The following is a 23281-nucleotide window of genomic DNA, read 5'->3' on the forward strand; positions in this document are numbered from 1 at the left end:
TTATTGTCACTCAGTGTGCCACGACACTAGCAAAATGATAATGTTTAAACAGACAGAAGGATGTGCTAACCTGTAGCGCAGTAACCCACTCCCTCTGATAATAAAACATTTCCTGAAGATATCATCACGGCCAAATACTTAGCTGGCCTCACTGCACACAGCAAAAAAGACCTGTTCACATAACAGCAAGAAGATAAGTGGGAAAGCACAGAAGCTGCAGTAGCTAGAGAACCATATTCGTTCCACAGAAGGAACCTGAGGAACACATCAAGGAATAAAAACGTATTTCAAATGAAAAATAACAAAACCAGATTGGAGATTTTAAGTGTATGCCCAAGTTTAAAATCCAGAAAAACAAAGTCAATTAGCTGGGTCAACCAGGGTGGGGTTGTTTTGTGTTTGTTTGGATTTTGTTTGCTTTTGTTTTTTTAAGTCAAAATTCATACCAGTGACTTCTGGATTAAAAAATTTACACTGCAGAATATTAACAGCATTTGGATTCAATATATTAATTGAAAGAACAAAAGCACCCCAGTATGCAATATTCCCTGAAGTATAACCACACAATTCTAAATCAAGGGATTGTCATGACTCTAGCATTAAGCTCTATTTTCCATCAACTGGAAGAACAACAGGATGTAAACCAAAGTCTTGAAAATCTGGGATTATTAAAACTTGGTCTTTATTAGGAAGGAAATTCGATCCTAGGAAATGTCAGTCACATACAGTACTTAATACTAGGTTAAAAATAAAAACCCAAACAAAGTTGAGATCGTTTTAAAACAAGTACGCAGATGGATGTAAACTCCAAGGATTTCTGCTGTCAATTTTTGGCTTATATTACAGCTTCAAATCAATTTGCTCCTACTTGCCTTCACCTTATAAAGAAATAAAAGCACCATATTTGGGGCCATGCATGCTTATTTCTTCTATGTCTAAATTCCAACTAGTGAAGCAATTTCTTTTCCTAAGTTCTTCACAAAATGCATTTCAACACCAAGACAATCCTGTTTCAGCTGTAGATAAGACAGATGAGTACATCAATTAATCATGTTATTTCATTTTAGAATTTAGGTTAACAAAAGGAGAGGATAGAAACCACTGCCAGAGATTCCTACTAGCAGACTTGCAGAAAGCAAGGTTTCTGCACAAAACCATACACTTGCCTGGTGTCACATTACTTCACCCAACCTTAATATTGTCTGTCTCGCTAAGTATTTCTAAGAAATACCATTTTGGAATTGCAAAAGGCATTCAGCTGCTAGAATCAATGCTTGGGCAAGATGTTTTTTAACAAGCCGTTGTCTTTATTATCTATTTCATACCATCTCGTAGATGCTAACTGCCTTTTACACTCTGAAAAACTAAGGTAAAGAACTCTGAGCACTGGAGGATATTTCTAAAATTATATGACGAATAATGAAACACCACGCAGAAAAATCAATCTAAAAATCAAAAACTGAATATTTTGGTACAACATTTTGATAAAGCATAACTATCTTCTCTTTCTTACTAAAATACACTGTTCCATCACCCTGGTTTTGCACACCATCTCACGATCTAATGCAAACATCTTTTCCTAAAAAAAAAAAAAAAAAAAAAGCCACAAGTGATGACTTGCTCTTTGAATGGAGTTGGGAGGGTAGGGAGAAATTATACAGTTCTGACTGAACATGCAGCTTCACTTTTATGGTACATACCTAGAGCTTTAGAAAATGGATGCTATCTTCTCTGTGTCTGGTTGGTGGGTTTTTTTTGCTTTTTTAATTGCAGCTCTTACTTTTGCTGGTGAACATTCGAGTCATGCCTGAAGTACCCAGCAACTAAGAACAGGCTGACAACACACTCCCTTTTTAAAATCAAAAAGAAGGGGCAGTTTCCAGATATGCAAAAATTCAGTGCTCTGTAAGCCCCTGCTAGAAATCAGGACATGGAGTGCCTTCACATTTCATACAGCAAGTTCCTCTTCCCATTTCTTCCTTTATATTTCATAATATAAACACCAAGGCATTCCCATGTTTTTCTCCCAGAGGGCATCCATGAAGGAAGAAAAACTGGTCTGTTTTGTCCCTCAGTCCATGACCATTCCCCCTCACTAGTCTGAGGTCACAAGAAACCTGAGCCAAAGCCTTCCCTCCCCAGTCCCATATGAGTACCAGAACAAACATGGGAAAATTTACACTTACAATCACCTCATGAGAAGGCGAGGAGAGACAAGCAAAAAAACTGAAAGCTTAATCTCAGATCGTGACTTACAAGTAATTAACATCCCAGAAAAAACAATGAAGTGACTAACAATGCTGCTGGTAAAGCTACACAGATCAAAGACATGAAGGTAACCAAAAAGCATGCCCGCAGCTGCACAGTGCGAGGGGTGTAGAATAAAACAAGTTTGCTAACACAAGCTCCGTTCACATCAGAAATGCTCAGCCAGTAGCGGCAGTGCTGCCACAGCTGTTATCAGCCAAGCCCTCCCACTGAACCTGGTCTATGTAGCAGCATGATGAACAAACTCTGCCTCTCTCAACACCCTGCCCCACACTCAACTGTAAAGCCAATGTATTTTATGCAAGATCTGTAAGAGGAAGTTCAGAGAAATGTTAATTGGCACCTATAAAATCCATGCTGATTTGAGCTAGGGAACAGTGCAAAATTCAATTACAAGAGAGAAGTACCCTTATCAGCCATCATGGCAAGTCAGCTTCTAATTTTACCTTTTGGTTTCGAGGCAAGTCTTGAGCATTTGCAGGAGGACTGAAATTCAAAACTAGTCTTCGAAACTCCAGTAGGTTAAATAATGACTGAAAAATAAAAAAAAAAAATTAAAATTAAGCACTTCTGTAAACAATACTAAGGTCTTCTACATATGCCTTAGCAAACTAAATGAAATGCTAAACATGTGAAAAGCTAAAGTTTCATTTCAGAATCTGTATTATTTCACTTAACTTTGCGAAACACATTTTCAACAGAAGACAGTTATTTTTGCCGAGAAAAAAGCATTACCAAACCCAAACTTTCTTTACAGTTAATCATATAAAAGGAACGATAATTTCAAATGATCAGTAAATTACCTTTTACAAGAATTTTATTAAATGTATAACTGTCAGTTTTCAAATTGAAATTAAAGCCTGTTTAGTCATGCAAAATTAATCTTGTAGTCCCTCATTCATCTACCTCCTCAGTGCAGAGAGAGTATATCTTTGTATATTCAACTTAAATCCATTTGCAATTATCTGTACTTTCTGCATTCTGTCCACTTCTCCCACTATTACAAAATCTGAAAATGATACATTAGAGTAAAGAAACTGGGTTATACATCTTTGCAAGTAAGGAACTGATATTTATGGACATTTTATGGACAGTAAGACGTGAGAACAGGCGCACCCATAAAGAACCTCACAGTGTAACACAGAGCCTGGAGCCAAGAGAATACAAGAACAAGACACATCTGGGTTGCAAAACTAAAAGCCCAAGACAATGAATGGCACTTGTATAACTGCATCCTTGCTTTTCTATACAGGCAGACAGTACTTTAGTTGAAGTTCACCTCATTACCATGAACTAGTATGTTGATGAAGAAAGGGTAGCAGAAAGGGCCTAAAGTATTTTAAACATGTTCAGAGAAGCACAAGAAAGATTTGCCTTTTTGTTTTTATTATTTATAATTGACTTTTTTTTTTTCATGATCACATATTACTGTCTATTTTGGAAAGGCAGAGCTTGCCTATCCCCAGGAATAGCGTTGATCCACAAATTATCCTACAGATAAAAACTCAATTCACAGACCACAGGTTCAGGTTTAATAGGTGTTCATCTCTGTAGTGCCGAGGAAGTGAACCCCGAATTATGAGGAGGCACTACCTTTACTCTAAGAACTTAGAACATGAGGAAGGAGAAAAAGACACATTTGTGAAAAGTTGCAGCATACCAAACTGCCCTCGTAAAAGAGCCTTTACCAAGTTTAACCTCTTCCCATACCCTGCAGTATACAGTATCTCCAGCAAAATCAAAAGGCTACCAAAGTTGTTCTTCCTAACAAGTAGATTTAAAAAAAAAAAAACACCAAAAAAAAAAAAAAAAAAAACAATAAACCAAACCACACCACACACACCTCTACAAAAACATCAACTGAAAAAGACCTCTGTGACCTTGTTAAATCAACACAGACAATTAAGTAGTCAAACTTTTTTTTCCCTGTTTTGCTGTTCAAAATGCAGGTTCCCCTTTTATCAGTCCTTGCAGAGAAGGGAGATTAAAACACGAAGTCTTTTGTTTACTTACGCAAAGCATAGAAAATGTTAATATTTAGTTCAAATGTCATTCTAGAAGTTGATGCTAACTGAAGTCATGTCTCATGATGTAACAGCATTCCACTGGCGAGTTCTTCATCAAGCAAAACATAGCAATGTCCTACATACAAAATATACCAGCTGCTGAAAAATTATGTCCAAAGACTGACTTCTCTCCATGACTAATCCAAGGGCCATAAAAGTGCCAAGCAGTTGAGCTGGCCAATTTCCTAATACTCACACACAAATCGAGTACAGAAAACTGTACTAAAGTGTAGAATTTTTGCCTGGCATTCAAATCCACAAGCTTTTCACAAAAACTACATTGCTTTGATCCAGAACTCTAAACGGTGAACACGTAACTCCATGCTTTACTAAGCTGAATCAAGCTTTTCCTGCAAGCTGCTGAGAAAAATTAAAAGGACTGCCTGATAGACTCCTTTCTTCTTTGGCTTTATTCCACTCAAAATTTCTTATGCAGGATATTTAGTCTTTAAACTTTTATCAAAAAAAGAAAGGAAATTAGTTTTAGAGCTTACACTGTTCATTGCTATACCAAGAAGCAGCAGAATGTTCACAGTAATCTGCTGCTATCACCACTAATGCTAACAGGACAGTATCATCTTCCATACTGAGCTAAATCAACTTCAGCAAACTTCTATCTTCATTAAAAAAGGAAAAAAAAAATATATATATACACACACACACATATATATAACTATATATATAATTTCCTAGTGTAAGTGTAAATAAGTACACAAGAAGTGTGCCTGAGACCAATAAATTTTTGTGCCCAAAATACCTCAAGAAGGAAATTCTGGTTTCCCAATTTGCTGAAGCCATCTGTTGACCAGGCTTTTTACACCCAGGGCACGTGACAGCATGGAGCAGAAGCTCTTCTTCTACAGTCAGTGAAGGAGACACAGCAGAGACCATGCCTGGCCCAAGTGTCACCCGCCAGCTGCAGGCCAAAGCAGTGGCCTTCCAAACACAGTGCATGGGACAGCACTTCATCTTCCACCCACTTCGCTTCTGCTGCAGAAAGGTGTCAGGAGTCCCAGTGCAGGAAAACAGGCTGGATCCTGAAAGCTGGAGACTTCATATCTCCTCATCTTGGTCAAATATGTTTAAAATTTGCCAATGTAAATTATGCACGCAAGAAAAATTCTCTAAAAGGTGGGGTTTTTTTCCAGTGTATTTAAACCTATTTAAAAGTTGTCATCTGGAAAATTGACCAAGCTAAGGCTAAGTTATATAAACTCAAATTATCAGGAGATTTTCAGAATATCTACTTCCTATTATGTCAATTTGGGGGCTTAAGAAGAGATAAGAAGAAAATGAGAATGAACAACAACCATGCTGAATGACAGCATACTGTGGCCTTCCCCTGCTATAGACAGTGATCGTGTAGACATGGGCAGAGTTGTAGCTCTAAGATTATAAGATATTTAAAAAAAAAAAAAAAAAAAAAATCACTTTTCTGAATATCTGTCCACACTATATAGAGTCCAAACAATTTCAAACTGTAAGTTGCCTTGGTTTCACCTAAAACAACCTGCCTATCCCTTTTTCCCTTTTAATGTCTAGGATTATCGAATATAAGGACCTTGGCAGAATGTAGGTTGCCTGAGTAAAGGATTAATTCTTAACATTCAGGTACTGTGAAGATGCTTTAATACTGTGAGAATATAAATGAGTCAGCATATTAAAACCATAAAAGCTTGGTATGCAACACAGATCATTGAGAACTGCCAGTAGAGTCCTAAAAAGTAAAGGTATTGATATCAACAGTACTTGGAGAGTAGGAAAACTACTTCTGTGTCTAGATAGAAGATGATACACCGAGCTGCTGCACAGGCACTCTGATTCTTCCAATTCTGCAAGTACACGACACAGAAAACAGCTGTTTCAGTAATAGATGTATCAAAAACTTTTGCTTTCTTTGATTAGGAACTTCGTATTTGTTTCCACCCTTGAGAACAAAAAAGCAAAAAATTTGTACAAGAACTGGGGAATTTTTAATACTGATCACCTTTCTACAAGTCTACACAAAACACATAATTTTGTAATACTATAAACATAGCCATCTTTCCATTCAATTCATAAAGATTAAGCTTAGAAGGAAGAACTGACTTTCAAATTGAGCTGTGAAACTAACAGTAAAGCAATTGAGGCTACTAATTCCAAACCAGTTAGCAAGATGCCAAAAGCATTCCCATTTGGCAGAAAACCATCTAAAACCATCTAGGATCCTTAAGTAGGATGAGAATACTTTTGACCAATTCTGTAATGACTGCAGAAAATCGAAACTTCTCCTAAGGTGATAAGTAAGAAAACAAAAAAAAAACTAAGCTTAGCAAACAAAAATAGCACCTACCTAGTGGCAGACAGCTGGAACACCACCAGCATATTGTAAAATGCAATCATCATTCATGGTTCTCTTAGTACTGCCCAAGAAAGGCCGTGCAATTTCTATTCCTGTGGCAAGCCAGTTTGCAGGTTCTCTTTTACCAACATCAAGGGGATTAACAATAGGCAAGAATTCCACAATTAGTGTTAAGTGTGTGTAACGATGCCTATGTGTCAGCAGCAAATACTGGCTAGGAATTTGTCCAAATGAATGCCAAGGCTTGAGATTTAATAGGAGGAAAAAACAAAGACTAATCTGAATTTCGGCAAAGAAAATGAAGAAAGGACTTGATTTGGCTAGTGACCAAAAGCTAAATATATCTTTTTAGTACAGCTTGAAAAGCAAGACTTTGGCGGGGGAAAGAAAAGTATGCGTTCCTATTAAACTCCTAAATTAACTGCTTCAGGTACTGGCATTTACCTAAAACATGATCTTGTGTAAGCTGAAAGCTTATATAGGCATTAACACACTGCAACACCCCATTGCCTCATTTATCCACCTGGGGCCTTTTATGCTTTTCCAATTTTACATCTATTCAGATTTTAAAGCCACAAAGCAGAGACTATATCTACCTTTACTTTGTATAGTAAGTAGAAAGCAATCTTAAAGAATGAATACATTATTATTGTTCTAAAAATAAAAAGCAAATATAGTGCTCTGCCTGTGTCATTAAGTATATTATTTTGAATAGTTTTCTAACATGACAAATTAGATTTAAGTTCTCATTTCACTTTATAAACAATTTGTCGGTTTACTGTATACAGAGCTATTTTTAGTGAGGTAGAGCAGCCACAATTAGGGTTAACTTTTTATTCATGCCAATAATCTAAATTAAAGAAAACAAAGAATGCTATGGAATGTATGCTCCCATCTCCATACACTACCACATGTACCTTACAATGACATTAAGAACTTTAAGTTTACTAGTTATGAATATTTGAAGTTCTAAGGGCTCAAAACAAAAGTACTCCTAAATAAAGGAAGTATTTAGGCTTATTAGTGATTCCACACATCTGCACACCTTAGATTCAACATTAGTACCCTGCAAACCTCCATATTGCAAAAACATAAATAACTTCACTGGCAACTAAGTCCACTTCTCTCCAGTTCTCAAGTCTTTTGGACACTAAAACACTAATTTGGGAGCATCATTTCTCCCTCTTCTTTAGGGCCTTCCCCACTTTTTCTATTCACTGATCTATTTTATTGTTTTACCTTTTGGTTTACATTATTCAACCTACTTTTCTCACAACAGAAGTCCATGAAGTGGCTGTTTGTTGGTCACTGCACCGTCTGCTCTGCTCCTACACTATGCTCCTTTCCACCCAGCAACTCCTTGTAACTCGCACTGGGGCTGCCGCCTCCTCTACTCGTGTATGTCTTACACGTGGTAAATTCTGTTTTCAGAACAGAGACTGACAACCGGCATTCAATGTGGTCATCGGGTCTATATTTGAGCCTATGCATGCATCACGCAGCAGTAAAAGTCAGCAAGCATAATACAAGAATTCTTCGTATAATGCTTAAACTAAAAGGAAACTAACGGCTACACTTGTATTGCCATGTAAGCCTAAAAACATTTTACTTATAACGTAGGAAACAATTACTGTAACAGGACTATAGAGGATTTTAAATGTATTTTCTCCTAAACCCACAGTAGCCCTGTGGATTGTCTTCTGCATTTTAGAGAAAAAACCTTAAGAAAAAATAGGAAGTTACCTAAAACCCATTCCCAGAGAATCTGGCACAATAAAAAGCCTTCCTGAAAATCCTCACATTCTTTAGAAAATCACATGTAAGGAAGAGGGAAGGTAGGAAAACAGCTTCAAAGATGGGACTTCAGCAGGTTCCTGTTTCAAACTTAGTTATGAAAGTATAGGAAGAGGAGTTTTTCTCTCTCTGAAATAAAACCCCTACAGACAGATACGGCACCATTTCATGGCCGAACCTGAAAAACCCCACATGCACAGTGGTAGCCATCGGGAAAACATTCAGCATTTTCAAAGTCAGAGAGATTCAATCCCAGATCTTCAGTACTTTGAGAAGTATCTCAAAAAGGACACTTTTATTTATCAACAGACAACCAATCAGCATTTCAAGCTGCTGAAAACAAAGGTATAAAATGCAGTTTTAAACGGTCCTGTTTTGCTTTTCCAAAAGGCTGAAATGTAGCATGGAAGAAGATGGAAAACAGCTTTCATACTGTTTGATCTAGAAAGTCAAACTAACTTAAGATCTCTAGCAGACTGGGTTAAGTCAACATTTTAAATAAACAGTTCACCATGGTATTACCAGCCTGCATTTAGAGAACACTTACTTGTTTATAGCAACAAACTCAGAACATTACTGCAATTTAGAAGACAGTTAAGTATGATATGAGATGTGTCCAGAAGAATTCACTTTATACTTGTGTTTTGGCACATACTAAAAAATGCCATTCAACCACTTCTCTATGACATGTACAAAGCAAGAAAAAAAAAAATCCTGTTAGGACATAAAATAACAGCCAATATTTCCTTACATGGTTACAGTTTTCAACTTCTTACCAAAATGCACAACGACGTTAAAGAAGTTTGTGGTATAACTTTAAAAAACACACCTAAACAATGCAATAGCTTTATGCCCTTCTAGACCTAGGAACTGCATATATGACTAAAACCCAACACTTATTCTGTATCCTTTAACTAAGTGAACAACTTTTTATTAGGTAAAGCTAAAGCCACCACCCACTAAAGCTTTCCAACCCTTCATAACATAAATTTTGCAATGTTATATAGCACTGAATAGAAGGTAAGACTTTGAAAAACGACACAAGCAACCTGAGGGAACTGGAGACCATAGAGAACAACAACAAACTAGAAAAGGAATATCCTATCATAAGATATCATAGGATGACTCAACTTTGAAGTGACAGGTCAGCCTTTACAGAGGAGTAGAAAGATTGAAGGAGGGAAGGAAAGCAAGAAACTAGATTTCCAACATCATTACTCCTCTGCCCATGAAACTCTACAAATATCATAATTCCCACAATCACCCCTGAAAAAACATCGGAAAGAAAATACTCCATCAATGACCATTTTAACTTGAGGCTTCCGCACTGAATGTTCTTCAGGGTGCAACCTTCCACTGCATGCCCAGAGAAGCAAGGGAGTCCTGTATAATGCACATATATGTAACGCTTACTACACGATACTAGGCATTAATGGTATTAATGCACTGCAACACCAACCATCACAATCCCTTCCATCCAAGACAACAAACAGGAAAAACAAAACAACACAAAAGTTAGATACTTGTGGAAGGCTGCTTCAAAGATGGCAAGAACAATAGCCAAGCCACCAACTGGGAAGAAAATACTTGCTTGATTCTCACCCATCAAGCTGGCTTGCTTCTTCCCAGAACTTGAAGCTTAGGATCAAATGAGATCCTAATCCCAAATATAATGACATCAGGAAAGAATGCTGCTCGTACACACAACACAACAGAGTAAAATGCCAGAAGTGGTGTTAGGGAGTCTGGAAAGAAAGGTTAAAGAGCAGCCATGGAGATTTATGCTTGTAAGATGGTAGCTTGTTAATTCTTTGTTCCGTAAGTTATGTACTTTTGGGGAAGAAGAAAGAAAAAAAAAAGAAAGAAGCCTCTTTTTTGAACGACTAACCAGACTCTGACAGCCTCCTGGAGAAAAGGAGGGCAGAGCTGCCAAACCCCCGCTGTCCTGTTGGCATAACTCATTTGTGGAGCCTCATCTGTGGAGTCAGGGAGTCACCATTCCTGGTGGAGTCACCATGCCTAGAGGGGTTTAAAAGGTATTTAGACGAGGTTCTTAGGGACATGGTTTAGTGCTAGAGTTAGGTTATGGATGAACTAGATGATCCTGAGGGTCTCTTGCAACTGAAATGATTCCATGATTTGGTAAAGGGAGGAGCTACAATCTGGACAGGCCCTCAGGAAGTCAACAGACCCAGGAAAATGCTGCACTTGGTACTTTAGGTGTGGGTCTGGGGGAGGGGAAATACAGCAGCATTTACAGTCGATTTTCATATGATTCCCCACACACTTTCTTCCTTACATCAGAAATTTGTCTTAGTTGACTGACTGGATGACATTCACTAAGTGACCAGCTATGCGACACCTTTGCCAAGGGGTGAGTACTGCCAGGGCATTACATCTCACATGTGACTGAAACCCTACTTAGAACTCCAAGAGATAAAGTTACTCTTGTGCAATATTTTCAAGCAAAACACCTGGGAGACAACTTGCACAGGCAGCAACCCCTCAAACACGATTCCAATAGCGCATCCATGTCCTGTGAGCTATCTACTTTCTACGTCCTGCTCAGCACGACACAAAGAGGCTGCTTCGCAGGCTCAATAAATGTATTATTTGTAAGTCATTTTCAGACTAAACTCTTAAAGCAAGGAAAATTGTAAAGTTACCTTTTTACAATGCAGCCACTGAAATCTGCTGGGAAAAAAAAAAAGTAAAAACACGTAGTAGTATATTTGTGTTTTGTTTCTTTAAGGAAATTGATATCTTAAGTTCTATTTCAAGATCGGACACATGTAGTTGCAATAATGAGAATTAAAAAGAAGTCCACATACAAACAACCTCTGAGAAATATTCTAACAACTCAAGACTTATGGATCTTTCTATAAAATTGAATCTAACTAAACAGTAGCAAAAGTATGTATGGGTGAACCCCTGTCAAAAATGTAGGTTTATTACCAATTGAAAAGGGGTGGGAAAGCCATTGAGGGACTTCATTTGCTTCTTTTCTTGGCAGGTAAAGAAAAAGTGAACATACTTTGATACAGTTTAGTTTTGACTTATTTTCTTGGGCACTCAGTTTTAAATTCAAGATATTATCAAGTCAACAGTCTTCAATAGCAGGGCAGACTTTTAGAAGTTACACTGTGGAAAACATATTCTTTTTCATTCTAATTATGCTAAATGTAACTGCTGAAAGCAAAACTTTGTTTTGGAGCTATCTGAGGAGAGACTCCCCTCTTCTCACACAGAAGAGGATGACTTCCACATATGCGCATTTCTCTAACGCACAAATAAATACAGATTAAAAGGCAGTATTTCTAGCAATGCCCGAATCTTGTTAGGGTTTGCTGTCACTCACTGCAAACGTATCTTAAGGAATTTCATGCTCTTAATGCAAATACAACAAACCATTGGTGGATGCATATGACTAAGCTAATTGGTAGATATAAAAAACAACATATATTGCGTAAGGAAACTGTCAAAATTCCAAAAGCTTCTTTTTTTTTTTTCCTCCTTATCAAGCACCCCTTAAATAGAAGGAAAGAAATTTTTCTTTACTACTTAGTTTTAGATTACATTAGACAATGTATCATTGTGACTGACAGTTGTAAACATTTAGATATTGTTGACCTAAGTGATGTGTCAGGTTTCAACAGATTCCTAAAGAAAGCTTGAAAATACTTCCACATAGTCAATGCAACCGAAGGAGTCAGTCTACCCTGTGGATAAATAAATATGGTATTATCTAATGCTCTAAATTAACATGCATTAAGTTTCCTGAGATAGTTGTTTGAAACATAAGTCTTCCTGGCTCGCAGACAACATTAATAACCTAATTTTTCAACCAACTGAAGTTATAAATCTTTCAGTGGTTTACTTGAATTACATTCTGTAGACCTAAGTACAGAAGTTTAACTATCTTTTAGGATCAAACCATTATAATTCCAAACGTCACAGACTTTCACATAATACGGGCGATGATTGTCTAGCTAACCCTCTTTTTAATCTGTTTTCAAGGTATGAAGTAGCCCATCAGGGACAAATAACATGAGAACATAGGTTTAGCACAGGTTTTCACATTCCCTAGCCTCTGTTCTTATCTCTGTGGTTAATGAATTAAAACTTAAACATTTTCAGTTTCCTATGAAGAAGTATTTCTTTAACAGAAACGTGCATATACACAAAAATCAGTCACCTTGAGATTTGGGACTACTATGGAATGTAAAACTTCACTACACGGAGAAGATAAAAGGCTAAGTCATATCAGCTCCACAAAGAGCTTTATGGAAAGAAAATGCCTCTCTATATTAGCACCAAGACAATGTTTCTGCTGTTGGAAAAAGAGCTATGCACATGAAGGAACAAGGAAAAGAGAAGAGATGAACAAGGGAAATATCGGAAGATCTCAGGAAAACATGCTGAAAGGAAAGAGGCCTAAGAACACAGAGACTTCAGTGAGAAGGGAGGTGGTAGAACAAATAGACTGTTTCAATATCTACAGCATTACCTATTACCTGCAGGTAAGTAAATCCTGCTCATTAAAAAACAAACACACACATCACCATAAACAAAAAAAACCCACCCAACACCAACAAGTCAAAAGAACATGGATAACAGCAAGCCAATTTATGGTGTCTTTTAGGATTTCAAAGTAATTTCTGAAGAAGTCATTCAACAAAAGCTTTTAACTAAGCAGAAATGAGGTAAGACGGAAGGTCCAGGCACAGATAAATAAGCAATCAAAAAAGAAAAAGAAGGCAGGAGCAAGCCACGAGTTCCCACCTCAATGGAGGTTACTGCAAATTCACGAAGTCTGTGCTGGTAAGCAAAATTCAGAAGTGATCCAGAAAGGAGGGCAAGTGGTAAGTTTGCTCAGTACAGAGATATGAAATGTAGTAAAAACAACAGCTGGCAAAGAAGAACTGACAGAAGGATCTTACGGGACTGAGTGATTATGTATTAATAATAAGAAAGCCAAATTCAACACAAACAAGTGCAATGTGAAGTAAATGGTGGAGAGCAATCCTAAAATTTATAGAAAATTACAGGCACTGAATTAACTAGTATTATTCAATTATAGTTCCATGAAAGTATCAGTTGAACACATGAAGAATAAAAGAAAGGAAGACAATGAAACAGAAAACATTTCTATACAGTCACAGGGTAATTCAGCTCAGAAGGGACTGATCAAGTCTCTCGTCAAACCTCCTGCTCAAAGCAGAAGAAGCCCTGTCAGATCAGACCAGGCTGCTCAGGGCTTCTTCCAGGCACATCTTGAAAGCATCCAATATTCCACAGAGCCTGCACAGCCTCTCTGTACAACCTCCACTGCCTGACTGTCCTCATGGGGAAAAATGCTTCTTATATCCAGGGTGAATCTCTCTTATTTCAACTTACTCCCATTGCTTCTCATCCTCCCAATATGAACTGCTGTGAAAAGCCTAGCTCCATCTTCTCAATGGTCAGCTAATACAGACAACCCCACAGCTTCTCAGACTGACTTCTTGGCCAGTCTGCAGTTAAATTAGAAACCTCTTTGATTCCCCATGACCTTTCAAAGATTATAGAGAGTGGCCTTGCTAACACTTTTCCCCATTCTCTCAGCACCACTGGATGCAGCTCAGTGGGTCCTGCGGACTTACACACATGAAGTTTCCTCGGGTAATCTCTGACTTAACCACAGCTCAGAGCTCTTCTCCCGCAACAAAGCACAGTCATCTGAGAGACCTCATCAGTGAGGAATGCAGCAAAGCAAGGCACTGGGTACCTCAGACTTATTTAAGCCTGTTGACACTAAATCACCTTCTCTATTCAGCAACAGAACTGCATTCTCCTTCCTTGGCTTTTTATGACTGGTGTAGCATTAAAACCTCTTCTTGTTACCCTAGACATTCCTCGAGGCATCAACTCTAGGTTAGCTTTCACTTGCCTAACACCATCCCTTAATGGCTGGGAAACATTTCCAAACTCCTCTTCAGTAGCTCACCTCTGACTCCAGATCCTGCACATTGCCTGCTTGCATTGGAGCTTGGCCAGGAGTTCCCTGAGCAGCAGAATGGATCCTTCTTGCAATTATATGTTGACAGCTTTCATGGGCTCCTCTGCCATTCCAAGCTGCCTCCTATGGGATCCTAATACCAACTTCCTGAAGAAACCCAAGTCTGCTCTCCTGAATTCTAGGGTCTGTACCCTGCTACTTCAGGATCTTGAACTCCACTATTCCATGGTCAATGCGGTCAAGAGTACCCACATCACATCTCCAACTACTTCTTCCATTATAGGGAACAGCAGATCCAGCTCTGCATCACCCCTACTTTGCCCATCAGTACTTGTATCAAGAAGTTGCTCCTGATACTCTCTAGAAATCTGGTTTGTTTGTGTCCTGCTCTGTTGGACCTCCAGCAGGCATCAGGATGTTTATTAAAGTTCCCCACAGGAACCATAGACCATGATCCCAAGACTTCTTTCCCTTTAAAGAAAGCTCTGTCCACATCCTCATCCTAAGGAGAGTGGTCTGAAACAGACTAACCAGGGTGGTACCTTTACCAGCCTCTACTCTGATCCTGACCCGCAAACTCTCATCCTAAGCTGTCATCTTGTCCCACACAAGTAACACGTATATTTGAGCTGCTCCTTCATAAGGAAGGCAATGCCCTTTCTTGTCATGCCTACTTGCCCTTCTTGAAGACCCTGTATCTGTCCATCATACCACCTCACAAATACATAGCTTACTCACACTTTGAGAACTTTCCTGGTCACTCAACTAAAAAGGCAGTAAAGTCAGAAAAGATGTGGAGAACAGTGACAAGGTGTATCAGAGGTGAGAACAGATTCTATATAGGCAACCACTCAGCTCCCAGCTTGGAAAAAAAGACACCACTGACTTGTTGAAAGAGAGTATGACAGCAGGTTCACAGAACTATAATGATAATCAACTTTTAAGTGTCTTGTCCACCAGGAGACATGGAGGCTATCACGCAAAGTTGGTAGGAGCCACGTTCAAAAAACAACCAAAACCAAAATAGTTCTTCCGGCAATAATGAGCAAAACTATGGAATTCATACCCAAAGGACCCTATGGGTGCAGAAAGTTTGCAAGGCTCAAGGGAGACAAGTACATAGAATCACAGATGGGAAGGGACCTCGAAAGATCATCTAGTCCAATCCCCCTGCTGGAGCAGGAACACCTAGAGGAGGCTACACAGGAATGTGTCCAGGCAGGTTTTGAATGCCTCCAAAGTAAGAGACTACACAACCTCCCTGGGCAGCCTGTTCCAGGGCTCTGGCACCCTCACCATGAAGAAGTTTCTTCTCAAATTTAAGTGGAGCCTCTTGTGTTCCAGTTTGAACCCATTACCCCTTGTCCTACCATTGGTTGTCACCAAGAAGAGCCTGGCTCCATCCTCCTGACACTCACCCTATATATATTTGTAAACATTAATAAGGTCACCCCTCGGTCTCCTCCAAGCTAAAGAGACTCAGCTCCCTCAGCCTCTCCTCATAAGGGAGATACTTCATCATCTTTGTGGCTCTGCACTGGACTCTCTCCAGCAGTTCCCTGTCCTTCTTGAACTGAGGGGCCCAGAACTGGACACAATATTCCAGGTGTGGTCTCACCAGGGCAGAGTAGAGGGGAAGGAGAACCTCTCTCGATCTACTAACAACCTCCCTTCTATTACACCCCAGGACGCCACTGGCCTTCTTGGCCACAAGGGCACGGTGCTGGCTCATGGTCATCCTGCTGTCCACCAGAACCCTCAGGTCCCTTTTCCCTACGCTGCTCTCTAATATGTCATTCCCCAACTTATACTGGAACCTGAGGCTGTTCCTGTCCAGACGCAAGGCTCTACACTTGCCCTTGTTATATTTCATTAAATTTTTCTCCGCCCAACTCTCCATCCTGTCCAGGTCTTGCTGGATGGCAGCACAGCCCTCTGAAGTGTCAGCCACTCCTCCCAGCTTAGTGTCATCAGCAAACTTGCTAACAGTACACTCTATTCCCTCGTCCAAATCGTTGATGAATATATTGAATAATACAGGCCCCAGCACCGACCCTTGAGGCACTCCACTAGATACAGCCCTCCAACTGGACTCCGCCCCATCGACCACGACTCTCTGGCTTCTTCCCTTCAGCCAGGTCGCAGTCCACCTCACTACCTGATCATCCAGACCACACTCCCTCGGTTTAGCTGTAAGGATGCTGTGGGAGACTGTGTCAAATGCCTTATTCAAGTCAAGGTAGTCCACATCCACCGCTCTGCCATCATCCATCCATCTCGTTATGTCCTATTAAAAGCCAATGAGTTTGGTCAAGCACAACTTCCCCTTGGTGAAGCCATGCTGACTTCCCCTAATGACCCTGTTATCCCTGATATGCCTTGAGATGGTACCAAGGATAAGTTGTTCCATCACTTTTCCAGGGATGGAGGTGAGGCTGACCAGTCTATAGTTACCCGGGTCCTCCTTCTTGCCCTTTTTGAAGACTGGAGTGACATTTGCTTTCCTCCAGTCCTCAGGCACCTCTCCCATTTCCCAAGATGGCAAAGATGGAGAGTGGTCCAGCAATGATCTCAGCCAGCTCCCTCAGCATCTATGGGTGCACGAAAGAGGTCTACCGGGGATTACCAACTAAAACCGAAGGATCAAGAAACTCTCCCAAGAAAAAAAGCAGTTAGAGGTTTAGGAGCATTTTAACAGAGCAGTATCATGTGTACTGTTTGTACTCCTCTGTAAGCATCCATTTGCAGAAACTGCTGGGCAGAACATGGATCTAAATGAACTCAGCCTGAAGTACAACAGCCATCACTATGAAAGTAACAATATCAGTTTATCTGGAGTGCTTCAGCCTGACAGTAATTTGTTAAAAATGCATAATGAATATTTTATTTGCTTCCTCTCAAAATGTTAGACTATGAAAAGTTACAATATGCTGAATTTGCTTCTTGCAGATTAAAAATAAACTTGCCCCTATTGTATTCCAGTTTCACCCACAGTTTTCTGCAGGTTTGGATGCTTTTGAATACATTTACACATTATTTACAGAAACATACACAGATTTAGCAATTACTTCTAGAAGAAAAATCTCATAAGAAATGGATTCAAAAGTGTATGTTCAATCATTTATTGACATTAGAACATTAGATTTCACTAGACATATTGCAGTATCTGCACTCATTTCCCTACTGACTCTATCTTTAAAAAAAGGTAGCTTTTAGTGCACCTATACATACAAAAAAAACCAACAGACTCAGAGCACACATATTTGCTACACTACGTGTGACAACCCAAAATGGACACAATTTCATCTGTATCAGACTTTCACCTTCTTCATTCTCAAGTTTCCTTCTCTATTACTTCTTCCTTCTTTTACCCACCTCAGCTATCTGTTTCCTTGTAGCTATTCTAGTTATCACTCATGATTGAGAGTGTCTCATTTCCGCTACCTACATCCATTGTCAGCCACCCCCTTTCAGTCATCTGCATGCACTCTTTTTAATATAAAGTCTGTTCCTCCTCTGTAATCCAACTTCCACACATTTTTAGGCATCCAAAATTGTCATTGATGTCAGCAGGAGCTGCAGACACCCTGGATCTTCATAAGTAATGCTCAAAAACATCTCATGCAGTGGCCTAAACGTCCCAGGAAAACAGGTATCTTAAGTTATCGACTTAAAAAAAAAAAAAAAAAACAACTCACCTCACAGTAAATACAACGAAGACTATACACAGCTAATCGAAGAGCGTACTTACCTGAATGACAGCACTAAACCAGCACGTGTTGCCAACATTCTTTAATCCCACTGGACAGTTGTCTTGCCGCTTTCGATCATATGGGTTGGGAGAGTCACTCCATACCTCTGGATGTGTCCTCTTTAAACTTGCTTTATTTTCTGCAATACTGGCTTCTAGGACTCTTCAGGAACAGAAGGGAGGGAAAAATGTGAGAAAAGGCAAAAAAAAAAAAACCAAGACACAGTAAAACACCTTCAGTTACTGACACAGACATCTTAATTACATCATTTGCTAACTTATTGCTGATGAACTTGATTTTATATGCAGTATGTCTTCAAAAGTAAGATGCCATTTTACTTTTAGAATGTTGCAGTAATTCCATTACCTTTTGGAAAATTGTATCAGTGAGTGAGTGAATCTCTTGTGAGAGCTCTAGATACAAAAGCCATGCCTGTAAGTCATCAATTATTTAAGAATAAGATTCAAATACGATGGACAACACAAAATTTTAGGCAGTACTATTAGTTTTGTCTACAAATGCTTTTATTGGTATGCAAAGCATGAAATCACCAATATTTACTGACAGGAAGCCAAAGCTAGTTAGACAACTTTCAAAAATGGAAGACGCTTTTTTAGTTTTCATTTTTGCAACGTATGCAACTCTCTTGATTTACGTAGCAAGTAATTACTTTATGACTCATGAAAAGACATCTCACAATTTTTCAAATGCTAGCCAACAAGTTAATTGAATGCTACAATGACCACACTCTTCGCAGGAAACCGTTTCTGTGTGATTTATGCAGAATGTCCGTATTTCGCATGACAGTATGATCTGTTGTGTGTTATGCTCCCAAACTCAAGCTTCACTCAACACAGTATTTCTGTATCAGCACATATCAAGTATGCCCAAAGGTAATTTGTGGTAGCCACATATTCTAAACAGAAAGATGGAGATGGGTACATTCAGGTCATATAATAATGGTTCTAACTAATACAGAAAGTTGCCTAGTATGTGTGCTACCAACACAGCTACTGTCCCCAGCCACCTAGTCCAAGTGGAGCACTGGAACAGGCTCCCCAGGGAGGTGTCACGGCCCCAAGCCTGACAGTGTTCAAGAAGAGACTGGACAATGCCCTCAGACACATGGTGTGAGCTGTGGGGTTGTCCTGTGCAGGGACAGGAGTTGGATTAGATGGTCCTTGTGGGTCCCTTCCAACTCAGGACATTCTATGATTCTACTCTATGATTCTATTAAGTACCACACAAAAGGCTGAGATACTACTGAACTAGAATTTTTGCCAAGCACAGGATTTCAGGAGCTGCATGACAAGCATCAAAGTAGCCTGTGCAGCCTGGAGAATTGCCCCCTTTGGTTCTGGACTCACTAAACATCACAGAAAGGTAGGTCTAGGTTGGTCTGTAAATGGAGTTACTAAAGGTAAAAGTTTGAACTCCTTAGAAAAAAAACAATGAAATGGGCAGAAAAACCACCAACCACATGATGTAACTCTTCAGTAACCTAACTGTAAATTTTTGTTTCAAGTCATGCTCTTGTCAAGCATATCTCTCTTGCATATCTTAGAAGATACAGAAGAACTATGAAGCATTACATGAATTTACTATAGATAAGTACTTTGGGGAACATACTAATTTATTATTGCTACTTATTTTGAAAAAAATAGAAGCATCCAGAATTTAAGAGCCCATTTGGTATAAATACTACTTTTGTATCAATATATCTCAGGAAGAACCTAAAGCTTGTAATTTCCTAATGATTAATCCATTTCTGACATTTAGTTTTTGACATATAGCGTCATAAACAGCACAGACTTTTACACTAGCAATTGTAATATTATCTCCTAAGCAACCCCCAAAATGTAAAGGAACAGTGAAATTCATTTCCCTTCTCACTGATACAATCCTTCAAAAGTGTTAGATGACCAGTGTATCCCTGCCTTGAGAGAAAAAGTTATTTGATGGGGACAATAAAAATTAATTCAAAACAAATGTCATACATATTCCAAAAAAATTCTCATTCAGGTAGAATTACTTATACTCCAGTCTGAATTAAACTGAAGGGACCTTTAAAACTGATGGGAAGAATCTGGAAGACTGGATTAAATTTAGTATTATGTTGTAAAAGGACCACAATAGCTACTCCATACCACTTTTGTTTCAGGGAAAAAAAACTTCCCCCTGCCCTAAGCTCAAGAATATTTCAAGATTCAAGTTCAGAAAAATACATATTCTTAAACTGAAACAGGCCCTGAGCCCAAGAGTATTACCATTTATCAGCCTGATTACCTACTAAAATTTCTGCCTGTATTTGGTTTTGTATTTCTTTAGTAGGTAAGGGATTTCTTCATCTCTAACTCCACCTCAAATCTGTTTTTCAAATCTTCAGGACATTTTTCCTTATATTTACTTATAACATTACCTGTTGTAAAAGAGCACATTCAATAGCTGCATACCCTGTATGCCCAATTTATTTCCAGTCACAAGGATAGCTCTGATGCAAACCGATATAAAAGTAAGCATAGTAAACAGGAACCTAATGATCAGTTCAAAAGCCACATTAATAAATGTATTTACCAGCATAATAAGTGTACCTCTTATATTTATGCTCTTTTGGAGCACAATTCTGATGAGGAGCAGCTGAGGGAGCTGGGGTTGTTTAGCCTGGAGAAAAGGAGGCTGAGGGGAGACCTTATCGCTGTCTACAACTACCTGAGAGGAGATTGTAGCATGGAGGTTGTTGGTCTCTTCTCCCAAATAGCAAGTGTAAGAACAAGACGAATTTGCCTCAAGTTGCGCCAGGGGAGGCTTAGATTGGATATTAGGAAAAAATTCTTCCCGGAAAGGGTTGTCAGGCATTGGAACAGGCTGCCCAGGGAAGTGGTGGAGTCACCATCCCTGGACATGTTTAAAAGGCATTTAGACAAGGTTCTTAGGGACATGGTTTAGTGCTAGAGTTAGGTTATGGTTGGACTCAAAGATCCTGAGGGTCTCTTCCAACTGAAATTATTCTATTATTCTATTCTATGATTCTACTAGAACGTTCACTACTATTATATTCATATGATCCTGATTTGGGAGATTGCCTTGGCAAAGAATCTTAGTCACACATTGCTCTCAACAAAATGAGTATCTTTCCAGAAAGTTAGCACAAAGATCTAGCAAGGCTGATTACACAGCCGAAACATGCTCTTTGCAGCCCTGGGAGAGCACAGCAGCAGTCGGGAGCAACAGAGCCATAAGCTGCGTGCAGGCCACAGCCTGTCTCCAGCCTCACAGCACCAAAGGCTTCCCCACCTCCAAGTGCTGGAGCCTTGTTTGGAGGGAAAGTCTGGAGTAAGGGTTAGTTAATGCCAGGTTTGGACTTGAAAGGAGTGTTTTGTTTCTCTCTGGAACAAGCTGGGCACTGCCAAGCAGCTTTCCAGAGCTGCTGACACAGGGCTAGCCAGACAATGCAATAGGCCCCCGGCAAAGTGAGTCCACAGCACTTAAGTTCAGCCAAACCATTTTGTGAAAGCCCACTAAACATGTTCCAGAAAAGCCCACTCCAGCAGGCTACTCAGCAAAAAGAACAAGGATAGGTCTTCATACTGGGACTGCCTTATAGCTGGACATCCAGGAATACCCCTAATCCTATATCCCTTCAGAGTTTCACCTTTGATCTATACATACAATGCTTAGCACAGTGCTGAGCTCCCAGCAGTTTCAATGACCATGTTAAAAAAAAAATTAAAAAAAAAAAATAATCTAGGGGTTGTGGACTTCCTTGTGCACTGAGAGGCAGGGCTCTCGTTTTAATAATGCTACTACCCCAGGCACAACACAGGCCAGCTAGTTTTTCCTTTCAGTCATATCATATTAGCTTCCCCAGTGAAGCCCTACCTGGCCAGCCTCATTCTCCTCCAAGCCATGAAAAGTAATATGAACAGGAGAAAAGTTTTCATATTAAGACAGACAGCAATCATGCACATTTCCCTGGGAGATGTAGTAAAAAGCTTTAAACGTGGCGTGTACAAGATCGACAGCTTGGACCCTTGGACATTTCAGCTGTACTCCTCTCAACACCTACACAGTAATCAGATCTGTCCTTGTTAACTAGCACAAGGCAATTATATTCAGGAAGACAAATTCTATGTGCATTACAACATTAATTACACAAGTCAAGAAATTCCATTAATGCTCCCATGGAAACCTTAACAAAATCAGTACAAATTAGGTTCCAAACCACTATGAATACCTTCGGAAAAAATATCCTCCACACCAAAGACTATTTAAATATGCATACATCCTACACAATTAAAAATGAAAGATTTCCATAGTTTAATTTGCTTATAATTGACTTCTTATTTGATTTCTGCTTCTTATTTAACTTAGAAAAACAAAAGTAAATGGCTGCAGCTTGCCTTGTTTACAACCATAATGTTCTACTTTTTGCTTTGAGAAGTCCTGAACAGACACTGTGCTTTCTATTGGAATGCCAACATTCTTTTGTGGGGTGTTAACTACAAAGCGATTTTTTTTTAATTTAACAGTCTTAAGTCCTGTTCTTAAGGAAACTGACTGAACAGTTCAGATCCAGAATTCAATAATTTTGAGCTTCCTGTATTTGTACAACTCTGACATAATTTGATATCAACTCAGGGTGTATCCTGGTATGTAACTGCATGGATCTAATACCCCAGTGCTGCCAAAACCCTCAAGATCCTCACTCATCTCTGCCTTTATTCACAAGCAAAGTCCTATTTCCCTTTATTCTGCTATGATACACTCCGGATCTTTTAGTGAATAGTTTTGTATGGCTTTGGGAGTTCTATTCATGCAACAAATGCTCCAAAGAATACTACAGCAAGTATAGGAAATGTGGTACAGTGTACAGAGCATATCCTCCTTGGTAACAAGCAGCTCTAAATCTGGCAAATGCTATTGTCTATAATTTTGCCATGAAATATCTCTATTTCATCGGAAGACCAATATTCTTCTTGGTATGTAACTGAACAGACTGTCTACATGTCTTCGTACATACAGGGGAAAAAAGCCATATACTTCATTATTTTCTGCAATGACA

The 23281-nt window shown here is 39.2% G+C and overlaps 1 protein-coding gene across 4 annotated transcripts in view; it reads right to left on the reverse strand.

The window, feature by feature from the left end:
* Positions 1–23281, reverse strand: part of USP25 (ubiquitin specific peptidase 25) — a 99012-nt gene that overhangs the window by 40351 nt on the left and 35380 nt on the right. For all 4 annotated transcript variants that reach the window (XM_065862823.2, XM_065862824.2, XM_071809503.1 and 1 more), the window contains 2 exons: positions 18219–18381; positions 2715–2801 (listed from right to left, as the gene is read on the reverse strand). In XM_065862823.2, the coding sequence (XP_065718895.1) occupies positions 2715–2801; positions 18219–18381 (250 nt within the window). The remainder of the gene's footprint in view (positions 1–2714; positions 2802–18218; positions 18382–23281) is intronic.

Source organism: Patagioenas fasciata, chromosome 1 (assembly GCF_037038585.1).
Source record: "Patagioenas fasciata isolate bPatFas1 chromosome 1, bPatFas1.hap1, whole genome shotgun sequence".
In the NCBI taxonomy this organism is placed as follows: Eukaryota; Metazoa; Chordata; class Aves; order Columbiformes; family Columbidae; genus Patagioenas; species Patagioenas fasciata.